This window comes from Bison bison, unplaced genomic scaffold (assembly GCF_000754665.1).
Source record: "Bison bison bison isolate TAMUID 2011002044 unplaced genomic scaffold, Bison_UMD1.0 scf7180017864270, whole genome shotgun sequence".
NCBI classification, from domain to species: domain Eukaryota; kingdom Metazoa; phylum Chordata; class Mammalia; order Artiodactyla; family Bovidae; genus Bison; species Bison bison.
Genome location: NW_011494842.1, coordinates 4,443,335 through 4,459,227, shown reverse-complemented (window position 1 = coordinate 4,459,227; position 15,893 = coordinate 4,443,335). Strand labels below are relative to the sequence as shown.

General features: G+C 41.0%; 1 protein-coding gene across 13 annotated transcripts in view; it reads left to right on the top strand.

The window, feature by feature from the left end:
* The window catches only part of MLIP (muscular LMNA-interacting protein), a 301,030-nt gene that overhangs the window by 145,377 nt on the left and 139,760 nt on the right, over window positions 1–15,893 (top strand). For 11 of the 13 annotated variants that reach the window (XM_010848554.1, XM_010848553.1, XM_010848552.1 and 8 more), the window contains exons 2-3: window positions 2,354–2,509; window positions 5,699–6,091. In XM_010848554.1, coding sequence (XP_010846856.1) covers window positions 2,354–2,509; window positions 5,699–6,091 — 549 coding nt within the window. The remainder of the gene's footprint in view (window positions 1–2,353; window positions 2,510–5,698; window positions 6,092–15,893) is intronic. The other 2 variants (XM_010848558.1, XM_010848555.1) reach the window with 1 other exon arrangement.

Genomic DNA, 15,893 nt, shown 5'->3' with positions numbered 1-15,893 from the left:
ACTGAACGACTTCACTTTCACTTTTCACTTTCGTGCATTGGAGAAGGAAATGGTAACCCACTCCAGTATTCTTGCCTGGAGAATCCCATGGACGGAGAAGCCTGGTAGGCTACAGTCCAAGGGGTCGAAAAGAGTCAGGCACGACTGAGCGACTTCACTTCACTTCCTTCCTTCCCCTGCAATGGAAGGGCGGAGTCTCTGACGTCCCTGTTCCTTTGTTTTTTTTTCTGCCTGTGTCCTCCAGGACCGAGTTTCACTTTCCTTCTTACTGGCTCTTTCCCCAAGTCTACAGATAGTCTTCCTGTCTGTCCCATTAGAGACCAACACAGGCATCTCTTTGACCGGACTTTCCTCTCTAACTTCTCTCCATCTCTCTTCCTACTTCTCATCCAACTTCTTGAAAGAGATCTCCAACATCATCTTCTCTTGCCATCTTTCCATTCAGTCCTCCAACTACCACTCTTCGATTTCTGTCCTGATCGTCAGGCTTGGGTCTTTTAAGACCAGCATCACCCACCTGACATTCTGACGTGATTAAATCATTCCCCATCACTTGGTTCTCATTGTCAATAGGGCAAAACCCGGGCTTGATCTACATGCAGTATTGCTTTCCATGCCTCTACTTATCTGATTTTCTCAGCGTGGGAGAGCCTTCTCTTCCCCTCCACCAGGACTTAGATTCAAGGTGCTGCCTTTTATGGAGCTTCCGGGACTCGGCAGGCGCCCAGCCATCATTGCTTTTTCCCTTCCTAGTTTGTGCTTCCCTGGTGGCTCAGAGGTTAAAGCGTCTGCCCCCAATGTGAGAGATCTGGTTCGATCCCTGGTTTGGGAAGATCCCCTGGAGAAGGAAATGGTAACCCACTCCATGGACAGAGAAGCCTGCAGGCTACAGTCCAAGGGGTCGCAAAGAGTTGGACATGACTGAGCGGCTTCACTTCTGTTCTGTGCACACCATTTTCCTACTTGTGAGAGATCTATTAACTGTTCCCTTTTGCTGTTGTCTCTCTGGCTTCTGAGTGCCCGCCACATGGTAAAAACTTAACACAATAATTTTTGAATGAATAAAGGATGAATGAGAGAGAAGGTATATCCTTGAGAAGAGGCATTGGTATATTGATAGCCAGGAAAGTACATTTTCAACTTTCCATTCACATTTTAGCCTACTCATTAATGATGCATGTCTGAGGTTTCACATGTAGTTGGTGGTTATGAGTCAATTTGAACCTGCTAACCCAGGGTTAAATGGATGAAAGTTCTTGACCTCTGTGGGGTCATCACAAGCACAGCATCTGGTCTGTGTTGAAACTGACTTTTATCCATGTTCAGTTCAGTTCAGTCGCTCAGTTGTGTCTGACTCTTTGCGACCCTGTGAACTCCAGCACGCCAGGCCTCCCTGTCCATCACCAGCTCCCAGAGTCCACTCAAACCCATGTCCATTGAGTTGGTGATGCTATCCAACTCTCTCATCCTCTGTTGTCCCCTTCTCCTCCTGCCCTCAATCTTTCCCAGAATCAGGGTCTTTTCAGATGAGTCAGCTCTTCGCATCAGGTGGCCAAAGTATTGGAGTTTCAGCTTCAACATCAGTCCTTCCAATGAACACCCAGAACTGGTCTCCTTTAGGATGGACTGGATGGATCTCTTTGCAGTCCAAGGGACTCTCAAGAGTCTTCTCCAACACCACAGTTCAAAAGCATCAATTCTTCAGTGCTCAGCTTTCTTCACAGTCCAACTCTCACATCCATACATGACCATTGGAAAAACCATAGGCTTGACTAGACGGACCTTTGTTGACAAAGTAATGTCTCTGCTTTTTAGTATGCTGTCTAGGTTGGTCATATGGAGAAAGAAATGGCAACCCACTCCAGTGTTCTTGCCTGGAGAATCCCAGGGACGGGGGAGTCTGGTGGGCTGCCATCTATGGGGCCGCACAGAGTCGGACACGACTGAAGTGACTTAGCAGCAGCAGCAGCAGCAGCAGGTTGGTCGTAACTTTCCTTCCAAGGAGTAAGCATCTTTTAACGTCAGGGCTTGAGCTGCTGGAATGCTACACGTTTATCCATGTTAACGTGTAGCATTCCAGCAGCTCAGCTTGTCAACCTACTCTTCTGTTGCCATGTCCTACAATAAGATCTTCCTGGGGCTTTATTTCATTCACTGATAAATATTTTCATAAAAAAAGGATCAGATACACTATGAATTCTTTAATAGCTGTTCTCTTTGGCAATCATAAATGTAATCACAGGACAATAGGCAGTTTATTAAAATAAACAGGAAAATACCATAATATATAGAAAGTAAAGTCAACATAAACCTTTGATAAGACTGAAAGTCTAATTTATTACATGTCTCATAGGTCTCTTCTGGTGATTCTGAAGCCAAACCTCTGATCTTCACATTTGTCCCCACTGTCAGAAGACTGCCAACCCACTCCCAGTTGGGTGACACTTCTAAATACATTGTTAAAATTCCTGAGGAACCAAGTGATAAGACTCCAGAAACTGTAAATAGGGTAGGATTATTTTTATTATTTTTATGTCAAGTAATTAAAGTATCCATAATAACGACATGAAAATCTGTATGAATGTTTATTTTCTCTACTTAAAGTGAGATAACTGGGAAATCTAAGAGTGGCTAAAAATATAACTATGTAATGGGTACTTCAGTGTTATCAAATCTCATATTTTCTACAATAGGTTATTCTCAACCCTTTTGATTTGACATCCTGTCGTTTGTTCACGTGATATATTATGCCTCCTGGCACTGCCCCTCCCAGAGGTACCTTAAAATAAAAATACAAAATTTTTTGCAAAGTTTAAATTTATCTTTAAAGGCTATTAGATAAAAAGTGAGGTGCTGTTTTACGTGTAATGGATTAACAATGTTAAAGAATATAATAGTCCATGTTTAGGGCACTTGTGGACCTATTGTCCTGCTCACACTTTGCTGCTAGTTTTGTGAATTTGTACAATTTTGGTTGGAAAACCCTTATCCACATCATACAACTTTTCATAACCTTTCAATTATCTAAGTGGAAATGTATACCAGAGAAATACTACAGAAGATAAAAAGTATTACGTAGGAAAATAATTAGGGAAAAATAAAAAGAGCCTAATATCTAACAGAGAAAAGCTAAGCATCTGATAGCAGCACCTTGACAAACTTATAATGATTATTCAATTTTATGGAACATGTTAATGTTATGTTAAATGATACAGTAGATTATAAAATTGTATTTATACCCCAATTATACTTATCTAAAGTGAGACCAAGGCTGAAAATGAAATTAAACAAAAAACTAAAAATTACTTGTGTGAAAATAACAACTTTTTTGGTAAAAACTTCTTTCTTTAAAATGTGTTTTAATAACTGTCCTCTTATAAAAAAAAAATGTTACTGTGTGAATTTTGTGGTATTTTTGAGCCAACTTTGTAAGAAATAAAATTATCTGATTCTCTTTGTCTGTATCAAAGCATCTTATCTAGCAAGCAGTAATATAACCATGAACCTGGGACTTATTTCAAAAACTATTGTGAGAACAAATTATTTTAGAGAAATTCTGAAAGCTACATAAGACACTTCTGGGAAGTTTCTCTCTCATGGTACTCAAGTACGTACAATATATTCAAGGGATCCTTTGTGATTAGGTGCTCCGAGTTCATGAGACTATAGACATATGAATCAATCTTGGTTGCAGATTTCCAAAGCTTCCTGAACTAATGATATTCATCTACAGATGGCAATGATACCTACACAACTACATTTTTAAAAGAGTAAACATTTTTCTTCCTATTTCTTAAGCAGTTCAATATTATAATACAGCAGGGTAAATAATCCCTCATTCTTTGTATATTTAAAAACTACTTGAACACATGCTGTGTGCTTGGTGCTGTGGATTCTGGATGAATAAAGTCAACTCATAAGTTATTTGTTATTGGAAAGACAGACAATGAAAAAAATGAAAAACATATAATAAAACCTCGGGTGGTAAGAAATGCTGTAAAAAATTCATCAGAATAAACAAATAGAGAATGTTGGACTGTGGGAGCAGGGAGTTACTGTAGATCATTAATAGCATTTTCAAAAATGAGCTCAATTTTGCCAGCTCTTTAGTTATTCTGCTACTTTCCATCATAAGCAATCTGTCTTTCAGTCCTTCTGTTTTTAATTTAAGCTTCCTTCTAATTTGGGTTTTGTTACTGTATGTGATATGTTAGTCGCTCAGTCGTGTCCGATTCTTTGCAACCCCGTGGACTGTAGCCTACCAGGCTCCTCTGTCCTTGGAACTGGAGTGGGTTGCCATTCCCTTCTCCAGGGGATCTTCCCGACCCAGGGATTGAACCCGGGTCTCCTGCATTGCAGGCAGATTCTTTACTATCTGAGACACAAGGGCCCTTGTTACGACATAGTGTTGTAATTTAATATGTGAAATGACCACTCTCAGAAAATTCCACATCAGAGGCAAAGTATATTTTATCTTGATTATGTCATCATCAGCTGAAAAGTGTGGTCTGGTGGTATGAATTTGACTCCTAGTTCATCAATGATTTGATTATTCTATCTTCACTCACACAACACATAATACATATTAGCAAACATTAAATTGATGACCATAGTTGACATTTAGTTTATTTTAGCTTATTTATATCTTTTTATTTTGAAATAATATTAGAGAAATGTTGCAAAAAAAAAAAAAAAAGATTAGTATCATCATTTTCCAGGTGGCTCAGTGATAATGAATCCACCTGCCAAGCAAGAGATGAGGGTTTGATCCCTGGGTCAGGAAGATCCCCTGGAAAAGGAAATGGCAACCCACTCCAGCATCCCTGCCTGGGAAATTCCATGGACAGAGGAGCCTGACTACAGCTCATGTGGTTGCAAAGAGTCTGACACAACTTAGCAACTAACAACAACAACAACAACAATGCTTATCAAAACCAAGGAAATTAGTATTGAGTCTTTTAAACACAGTCTTGGTGTACATTGCTGTTACCATTTTAGAAAAAAGATGCTTTGGTAACATGAGAAAACTATCTAATTCCTGGTCTTGTAAACCTCCTATGTGTTCATAGAAAACTGAATGGGAAAATATTTAGGATTGTAAATAAAAACTAAAATAACAGTAGAAAACACTTTATGCTAAAAATATCTATCTTTTTGATGTCCTATTCATGAGTTCTTCCCATAGGCTTGGACTATTTTGTCTGAATTTTCTGCATTTTGTTCCAATTTTACTTTTCTTCTTAGATTTTTAGAGGAATGCATATTATTTTAGAACCTTTCAATGGGATTTCATTTCCTACCCCCGGCTTATGCAGGCTATACAAGTTTTGCTGACTATTAACTAAGCCCATGACTGACCAGTTCCCATTTGTTTTGTGAATGTCTTTATGGAAGACATTGCCCTCATCCTCTCTTTCTAAAAAGTCATATCAAAATTTATTTGAAAGCATGTTTGTTTGTTGACGTTAATTCTGAGTCCTAAATCACTTAGGTTTGGAGCATGACATACAAGTGAGTTATTAAAAGTAAGCCATTAACTTCAACCCAAACTCTCCTATGCCAACTTGATTTGGGGGTATATTTGTAAAACCTTTTGTCCTTGAAGAATATGAGCAGGTTAAGTGTTTAAGAGTACATGTAGAAAAGAAGCATTTATCAAAGCAACATCAACTCTTTTATGTTTCTGCATTTATTGCAGTTTGATTCCAGTGAGTACTTCACCTTGAACGTTGGGTGCCAACAGGAGAGAGAACGAGGAGCACTGACTTGCCCTTCAGAGGCTGAGGACAAGGCTTCCCAAGGAAGGGAATCTAAAGAGAAGAAACCTCAAGGAATGCAGCAAAGTGACCTCTTCAAAGCGGAATATGTCTTTATTGTGGACTCTGAGGGGGAGGAGGAAGTCCCGGGCAGAAAAGGTGACCAGGGACCTCCGGTGGGGACAGGCCCCCCGGCCACTCGGCCCGCGTCTCTCGCCATCTCCTCCAGTCTGGCCTCCGATGCGGTGCGCCCCAAAACTCGAGGGGCGGACCTCCAGGCCCCGTCGCATCCTGAACGGCCTCAGGCGATGGCTTCTCAGCAAAGACACGGGCAGGTAGGTTTCTCTTCTTGTCAGTAAGAAAAAAATGTTTCATATTCCTTGTCTGCAAAGGCCTTCTGTTTACTGAAGGGATCAAGGCATACAAAACTCTCAAGGAAAAAAAAACATTAAAAAACTAAAATCCCAAGATCACAAATCATCACAGTGTAAATGAAGATAATAAATTCCTAAGGATTGGATAAATTGTACTGTGAATTGGTTGAAGAGAACATGTAAAATGCTTAGCTGGGGTGGATTTGGGTGAATATTAACTCTTCCTTTTGAAAATGCTTGAATAAGGTCAGTAAAGGGAATTTCTTAGAGTGCTTGTTAGGCTGGGTGCATCAAGAGGCACATTTCAAAGATGAGATATGATATGACATACAGATATCAACTAGATTTGACATGTAGATATGTGACTTTTAAACTAGTAAAAGAGGAGTAAAAGGATACACTAGGAACAAGAGTATGTAAGGAAAATGGTTTCCTCCTCTGTGTCTTAAGAGAAATATTGACTGTGTTCCTGGAAACCACCATAAGCAGGGCTGGCCTCAGTGATCTGGGAAGAAGTCAGGCCGTTCAGTCGCTCAGTTGTGTCCGACTCTGCGACCCCATGAACCACAGCACGCCAGACCTCCCTGTCCATCATCAACTCCTGGAACTTACTCCAACTCATGTCCATTGAGTCGGTGATGCCATCCAACCATCTCATGTCTGTCATCCTCTTCTCCTCCTGCTTTCAATCTTTCCCAGCATCAGGGTATTTTCCAGTGAGTCAGTTCTTTGCATCAGGTGGCCAAAGTATTGGAGTTTCAGCTTCAGCATCAGTTCTTCCAATGAACATTCAGGACTGATTTCCTTTAGGATGGACAGATTGGATCTCCTTGCAGTCCAAGGGACTCTCAAGAGTCTTCTCCAACACCACAGTTCAAAAGCATCAATTCTTCAGTGCTCAGCTTTCTTTATAGTCCAGCTCTTACATCCATACATGACTACTGGAAAAACCATAGCCTTGACTAGACAGATCTTTGTTGGCGAAGTAATATCTCTGCTTTTTAATATGCTGTCTAGCTTGGTTGTAGCTTTTCTTCCAAGCAGTAAGCATCTTTTAATTTCATGGCTGCAGTCACCATCTGCACTGACTTCGGAGCCCAAAAAATTAAAGTCCATGACTGTTTACATTGTTTCCCCATCTATTTGCCATGAAGTGATAGGACCAGATGCCATGATTTTAGTTTTCTGAATGTTGAGTTTTAAGCCAACTTTTTCACTCTCTTTCACTTTCATCAAGAGGCTCTTTAGATCCTCTTCACTTTCTGCCATAAGGGTGATGTCATCTGCAGATCTGAGGTTATTGATATTTCTCCTGGCAATCTTGTGCTTGTGATTCCAGCTTGTGCTCCATCCAGCCTGACATTTCACATGATGTGTTCTTCATATAAGTTATATAAGCAGGGTGACAATATACAGTCTTGAAATACTCTTTTCCCGATTTGGAACCAGTCTGTTGTTCCATGTCCAGTTCTAACTGTTGCTTCTTGACCTGCATACAGATTTCTCAGGAGGGAGACCAGGTGGTCTGGTATTCCCATCTCTTTAAGAATTTTTCAGTTTGATCCCACCACAAAATTTAGCAGCAAGATTGAATGGTTCCTTTTAAGTGGAGAGTCTTTGAATACAGTAGGAGACCCATTATCTGTGATGACAGGAAAGGAGGAGGAGGAAGGGGGAATTTTGAAGGGAAAACAAAAATAGAATGGTTATTTGTTGTCAGGAAGTTATCAGACTTTGACAAAGCAGAGAATGTCAGGAATGCAGAGGCTGGCTTGGCTTTGGGAGTGAAAAATGAATCAATGAAGAACTCTCTGTGACAATGAGCATGAGTCAGTGTCACGGTGTCCTGTTTAGAGTCTTCTAAACCAGGTATTTGCAAGCTTCCTAAAGTAGCTGGGAGAACATTTTTATTGGTGAGTTGGCCTTTTGGTACTACTAGGACCTCTGCAAGACTGTAGGGCAGGCACTTTTTAAATCTCTGGTGCCACATCTTTATTTTTGGAGCCTTCTTGACTTCCTGATGATGTATTTATGTCACTTAAAGCATCCAGTATCCTCATAGCATCTTTGGGTGATAAAAGATTCTCACTGCGGTACCACTGTCCAGCCTATTGGACTAAAACATTTATTTCCTCTTGAACTTTATTCTTACCTAGTTATTGGAAAAATTCTAATAATCTAATTAAACATATTCCCAGTAAGTAGAGATAGACTTAAACATTTCTTTCTTGCCTCAGGAAAGATGATGAAAGAAGCAAGTTGATGATGTAGAAGCTTCCATAGTCAGTGGAGAGTAGTTTAATGTGGACTTTTGAAGAACATGCAAACATGATGATACCAAATATAAATAAGATAAATAAGGAAAAACATTCTTAATGAAGCAATATTTAGATTTTTAATTTATCCTTTTCCTCAACTACTGTATTTCTACTGCTGAGTTGGTCATTTATTTTGTTTTTATGTTACCTAATATATAGAGGGCAAACTAGAGACAAAAACACACATTTGGGATCTTTTTCAGGGGGCCAAAATAAGTTAGTTAAAAGTAGGTTACAGTTATCAAAGCTCCAAATGAAAAGGCATAGCTCAGCCTAATTCATTAGTGGTGGCCGAGTATTATGATTACTCCAGGTGGAGGAAACCTGGGTCCTAAAGTGTTTGTGAATAGCCATTGTCTTGGATTCCATTTCCTATAATAATCCATTAGTAGATATCATGAAATAAAAATAAGATGACTGTTACTGACAAATGTAAACTAAACAGAAGAGGCCAGCGCATCAGAGAAGGCAGTCTGAGAAGCTGAGTGTAGCCAATGTGTGTTAGTGGTAGTTGCTCAGTTGTGTCCAACTCTTTGTGACCCCACGGACTATAGCCCATCTTGTCCATGGAATTTTCCAGGCAAGAATACTGGAATGAGTTGCCGTTCCTTTCTCCAGGGAATCTTCCTGACCTAGGGATTGAACCCGGGTCTCCCTCACTGCAGGCAGATTCTTTACCATCTAAGCCATCAGAGAAGCCGGTGTAGCCCGTGGTGGTTCAGTGTGTCAGTTGTGTCCACTCATGACTCCATGGGGTGTGGCCTGCCAGCTTCCTCTGTCCATGGGGACTCTCCAGGCAGGAATACTGGAGTGGGTTGCCATACCCTTTTCCACGGAGTCCTCCCGGCCCGGGAATCGAACCCAGGTCTCCTGCACTGAGGCAGATTCTTTACCGACTGAGCTCTGAGGGATGCCCAGTGTAGCCAGTAGTTGAAGCTTAATGTAAAAAGCCTAAAGATTATCCCATGATTGGATTACCTGAGCCAACAACGTCAGTTTTTCAATCAGAGAGGCAGTTGATTAAGTATATTTCTGGTCTACTTGGTAAAAATGAATCCGTGTATTGTGGAATTTATGAAGTTATTCCTAAAAATATGCACCTAATGCCTAGTGTGGCCTTTAACCTATTACCTAGCCTTGAGGTCACTTTCTATCCGCATCTCATGCTTCTGTTCTTCAGCACTCCTGAACTGTCATCACAGTTCACGCATCACACCCTTGCACCCCTGACCCTTGACCCTTCTGTGTGTGATGCTGCTCTCTCCCCAGCCCATCCTCATGTAACCTCAGCTACCTGGAACTCTAAGCCAGGCCCAAGCAACACCGTTTCCAAGAGACATTCCCTTTGAAGAGGATTTAGTTTCTTTCCTACATCTTTGTAATTTTCCTTGTAGTTTGTAGTATTTTTAGAAAATCTCCAATATAATTCCTTTTCACCTGATTCTAATAATGGGTTTTATCTTTCTTGCTAGACTGAGGACAATTTGAAGTCAAGGGAAAGTCTGTCTCTTGTTCATTTCTGTATCTGTAGCACTTTCTGGAGTGTCTTGCATATACATGAGGTTCAAATGGTATATAAAAAACAGAAATATTTCAAAGTTCATATCTTTGAAGTCCTTGCTCAGATATTAACTCCTTTATGAAGCCCGCTTTGGTTACTTCAGTGAAAGCAAATGCTCCTTCAAGATAATTCTAGTAGCTTTTTCTGTAAATCTTCTATAACAATGATCCTATTGCAATATGTATGTAACTATTTAGGTTCATGCCTTATCTTGCCTAACAGATTGTAAAGTGTTTAAAAGTAACGTTCACCTTGAATCCATTTTTATTAAGCACTTTGTTCCCTACAGTGGCTACTATATCACCTTGAACATAGTCAGTATAAATATTGGGTTGAGCGTATTTTGTGTTCCAAATATTTCTGCTGAAGTGGCATGTTTCGGTAAAAGTACTTATGTTATCTATTCATCTGTCGATGGACATCTAGGTCGCATCCATGTTCCAGCTACTGTAAATAGTGCTGCAGTGAACAATGGGATACCTGTGTCTTTTTCAGTTTTGGTTTCTTCAGGGTATATGCCTAGGAGTGGGATTGCTGGGTCATATGGTGGTTTTACTCCTAGATTTTTAAGGAAGTGGTACATATACACATTGGAATATTACTCAGCCATAAAAGGAACACATTTGAGTCAGTTCTGGTGAGGTGGATGAACCTAGAACCTATTATACAGAGTGAAGTGAGTCAGAAAGAGAAAGATAAATATCATATTCTAACATACATATACAGAATCTAGAAAAATGGCTCTGAAGAATTTATTTACAGGGCAACAATGGAGAAACACACATAGAAAATAGACTTATGGACTTGGGGAGAGGGGAGGAGAGGGTGAGATGGATGGAAACTTCTATTACCATATGTAATATAGATAGCCAACGGGAATTTGCTGTATGGCTCAGGAAACTCAGGGGCTTCCCTGGTGGCTCAGCTGGTAAAGAATCTGCCTGCAATGCTGGAGACTTGGGTTTGGTCCCTGGGTTGGGAAGATCCCCTGGAGAAGGGATAGGCTACCCACTCCAGTAATCTGGCCTAGAGAATTCCATGGACTGTATAGTCCATGGGGTCGCAAAGAGTTGGACATGACTGAGAAGCTTTCACTTTCACTCTCAGGAAACTCAAACAGGGGCTCTGTGTCAACCTAGAGGGGTGGGGTGGGGAGGGAGATGGAAGGGAGGTTCAAAGGGAGGGGACATATGTATGCCTATGGCTGATTCATGTTGAGGTTTGACAGAAAACAACAAAATTCTGTAAAGCAATTATTCTTCAATAAAAAATAAATTAAAAGTACATTATGTTAAAAATCATTAAAGACTGTAATTTTAAAGCATTAAGTCAAAAGTAAAAAAGTTATATCTGCAGTTGAATCAAAATCCTCTCAAATAAAATTCAGAATGATTTTGAAAGTTAATTTCTGGAATGTTGGTGTAGACTTCTGAGAATGTCTTATCCAGGGATCAGTTCAGTTCAGTTTAGTCACTCAGTCATGTCCGACTCTTTGCGACCCCATGAATTGCAGCACGCCAGGCCTCCCTGTCCATCACCAACTCCCGGAGTTCACTCAGACTCACGTCCATCGAGTCAGTGATGCCATCCAGCCATCTCATCTTCTGTCGTCCCCTTCTCCTCCTGCCCCCAATCCCTCCCAGCATCAGAGTCTTTTCCAATGAGTCAACTCTTCGCATGAAGTGGCCAAAGTACTGGAGTTTCAGCCTTAGTATCATTCCTTCCAAAGAAATCCCAGGGCTGATCTCCTTCAGAATGGACTGGTTGATTCTCCTTGCAGTCCAAGGGACTCTCAAGAGTCTTCTCCAACACCACAGTTCAAAAGCATCAATTCTTCAGTGCTCAGCTTTCTTCACAGTCCAGCTCTCACATCCATACATGACCACAGGAAAAACCATAGCCTTGACTAGACGGACCTTTGTTGGCAAAGTAGTGTCTCTGCTTTTTAATATGGTATCTAGGTTGGTCATAACTTTCCTTCCAAGGAGTAAGTGTCTTTTAATTTCATGGCTGCAGTCACCATCTGCAGTGATTTTGGAGCCCCCAAAAATAAAGTCTGACACTGTTTCCACTGTTTCCCCATCTATTTTCCATGAAGTGGTGGGACTGGATGCCATGATCTTCGTTTTCTGAATGTTGAGAAAATGACATTTGGATAGGATTAGACTTAAAAGGAGAGGTGGATATGGATACATGAAAACAGAGTGATTTATCTGAAAATCCTATGATAAAGTCTGGAGTAAAGACAGTGACCATGGGAACAAAAAGAGGGACTTTGTGGCATAGAATGAACTGAATTTGCTCCTTGACAATACATGGAGAAAAATAAACAATGACTGAAATTTGTAACCAAGGAAATTGAATGAATGCTGGCATTAATGAGAAAAGAATAATAGGTCTTGGGAGGGGATAGGAAGAGATGAGCCATTTGATGTTGAATTTGAGATGCCTGATGGTACAGCATGATGCTGTCTAGAAAGAGGCTGGGAATACTAATATGAATCTGGACATGGGCGGAAGATGGGAGACTGGAGGCATTGGCCACATAAGCTGAAGCTATGAGAATGGAATTGTTTACTCATGGAAAGAATGCAGCATAGGAAGACACGGGATACAAGATAGGACACAGTAAAGTATCCAGAACCTGTGAAAGATGAGAAGCAAAGAAGGAGGCTGAGAGGGAACTGAAAAAGTTAGAGAGGGGGGTTTCATGCAGGGAAAGCTAAAGAGACTTTCAACAAAAAAAAATGATAAACAGGGCCAAGATAGCAAAATATACAAACATGAATTAATCAGTAATTTTAAGGTATCTCAATAATGTTTTCTTTATTAAGCTTAAGTGAATCTGGTATCAATTACATCCATTTGGGAACACAGAATACCAATCCGTGAAAGAACATTCTGGCAGCATGACATGTTTTCAGCACGAACATGGGATTATCACACAGGAAACACACGGTTCTCTGCCTTTGATGTCAGGAGACCACCTGAAGCAGGCAGCTTTCCTCGCCAATTCTGTACTTCCGTACTCTCTAGCTGCTTGCCAGATTTTCTTACTGTGCAGCAGCAAGTAATTCTGCCAAGTGGGACAGTCAGGTTAATATTTGCTCCTGATTGATTTAGAGATTAGAAGCTAAGAGATCAAGAGGGCAAGATCAAAGGGAAGGGAAAGATCAGAAGGCCTTTAGCTGATAGAAGTGGAGCTGAAGCCCTAGGGGCCTCTATGGGAAGGTGTGGCCCCTGCAAGGAAAGGAGGGGCTTTCTCTTCTTTGACTACTAGTAAAACTAGAAGATTTGTGGGGATGGAGGCAGGCATGTGGGGCTCTGACCTGGCCACTGTCTCAGTCTGGAACACGGGACCCCTTCTGCTGCCCCAGGTGTGAGCCTAGAGCTTCGTCCTGGTTACCTGCTTGGACACACACCTCCTCTGGGAGTGGGGATGAGGTTGTCCAGCATCTGACCAGCTCTTCTCCGAAGGGCTGCCTGCTGCCTTCTATTCAAATATTATTCCAGAACATAGTTTATGAAAAAACATGTAACACAATAAAAATATTATAAATATAATTCAAGTCAAATAAAATACAGAACAAAGCCAAATAAAGTAGGGCCCTCCAAGTCCATTAAATATAGACATTTATAGGAATAGACAATTCCTATAAATATAGGAAGTCATTGGATGACCTTGATGGGAACAGTGTGAGTGCAGTGCTGGGCAGAAATCAAGCTGAAGAGTGGATAAGTGGTGAGGAAAGGGGGGTCATGCTTTGGAGAGATGGTATGAAAAAGCAAAAATGAGACAGGCAACTTATAGTCATGCCCATCTGGGTAGTGACTTGAAATCGTAAATTTTAGTGTCTTCCTTTGAGCAATTCTATCAACCTTCCTGTGAGCATTGAATGTGATCATCTGTATAGGCTAGAATAGTTCCTAGGCCCATGGTACCTTCTCAGAAATGACTCACTGTATTTAAAAAAGTTAGAAATGGCAGCATGTTCGGGGGCATAGGGTAAGGAACATTGGTGGAGGGAAATTTTTTATATATTGGTTCAAACACAGTTTGAACGTCAGAATTTAAGAAAGGACATGAAACATAAGATCAGAAGAACTGATGGTAGTCAAATAGAGGAGGTTCTTATAACAAATTATGGGAAATTTGGACATTGGCACACATATTATTGTAATTAAGAGACTGGATTTTAGGGGTCTGTGGAAAAGAGAGTCTGGAAAATCATTTGGACAGGCATTATACATAGAAACCTTTATTATAGTCCTAGGTCTTTATTTCGGAGAAGGCAATGGCAACCCACTCCAGTACTCTTGCCTGGAAAATCCCATGGACGGAGGAGCCTGGTGGGCTGCAGTCCATGGGGTCGCTAAGAGTCAGGCACCACTAAGCGACTTCACTTTCACTTTTCACTTTCATGCATTGGAGAAGGAAATGGCAACCCACTCCAGTATTCTTGCCTGGAGAATCCCAGGGACAGAGGAGCCTAGTGGGCTGCCGTCTATGGGGTCGCACAGAGTTGGACACGACTGAAGTGACTTAGCAGTAGCAGGCTTTTATTGTACACTGAAATACCCTGTTCGTATTGGCACATTATATCAGAGTAGCCTTTCTATCTCTCTCTTACCCCAGTAGATTTCTGAGCCCTGTGAAGACAAAAAAACCTTCTCATCCCTATCACCTAACCCCTATGCCTGGGATGCTATAGGTGCTTAGAAAGGGTCTGATGAATGAATGAATGATCCTCCTTTTCCCATGACCCTGCTCTCTGGCCTTCCTAAACCCACTGGACATTTATTTCTTCATTCCTGAAAGAAGGTAACATGCCAGGCCTTAGACACTACGGAAGTAAACTTAAAAAAAAAAAAACATAGTACCTGCCTTCAAGGGGCTTGGAAAACAGATGCAGCCTGAAAACGATGACAATGAAAGGTGATATGTTCAAGGGAGACTGACACATCTAGAGGAGGAGGCCTAGATTGCCCTGGACTACCGGGAAGGGTTCACATTTGTCTGCGTTGAAATGTGAAAGATGAGCCAAAGTATTCTTGGCCGACCACTGGGGCCTGGGCATTCTAGGCAGTGGGGACAGCCAGGGAAGTACTGACATGCAAGGAAAGGGTAGAAATAGAAGGAGCTAAGAGCTCATCAAATATCCAAGGAAATACGCTAGGCGAGTGATGAAATACAGGCCACAGATAAACAGTTTTGAAAAGGAGGACAAGATTGGAAGCCAGATTCTGTAGAGAAATCAGAAGAGATAAGGATTCAAGTGACTATGGAGCTTAAGGAAAAAATAAACCATTGTGAACATTGCTGATGGCAGATTCTATGGAAGAGCATGGGGTAAAAGCTGTTAAGAATCAGGGGGAAAGTATTACTTTTCTATTGTTGCATAACAGATTATCATAAATTTAGTGGCTTTAAAAAAAAACCTATTTATTTTCTCCAGATTTTTGTAGATCTGAGGTCTGGGCACAGCTGAGCTGGGTCTTACAAGTTTGAAACCGAGATGTCAAGTTCCTCTCATCTTCAGGCTTTTATAGGGAAGGGTCTGTCTCTAAACTCCCCTGTGTTGTTGGCAGAATTCATTCCCTTGAGGATGTAGAATTCATGGCAGCTTGCTTCATAAAGCTGGCAATAGAGAGAGTTTGTTACTTTGATTGCTAGCACTTGGAACCTCTTTTAAAGGGCCCACTTGATTAGTATTACCAACTCCAAGCTCATACTACTTGCAATGTGTCAGGTCAATAAATTGAGAGAAGAGTTATTGGGACATGAACTAGCAACTTTATTCAGAAAGCCAGCAGACTAAGGGTCGTGGTGGAGAATTCTGACAAAATGTGGTCCACTTTAGAAAGGAATGGCAAACCATTTGAA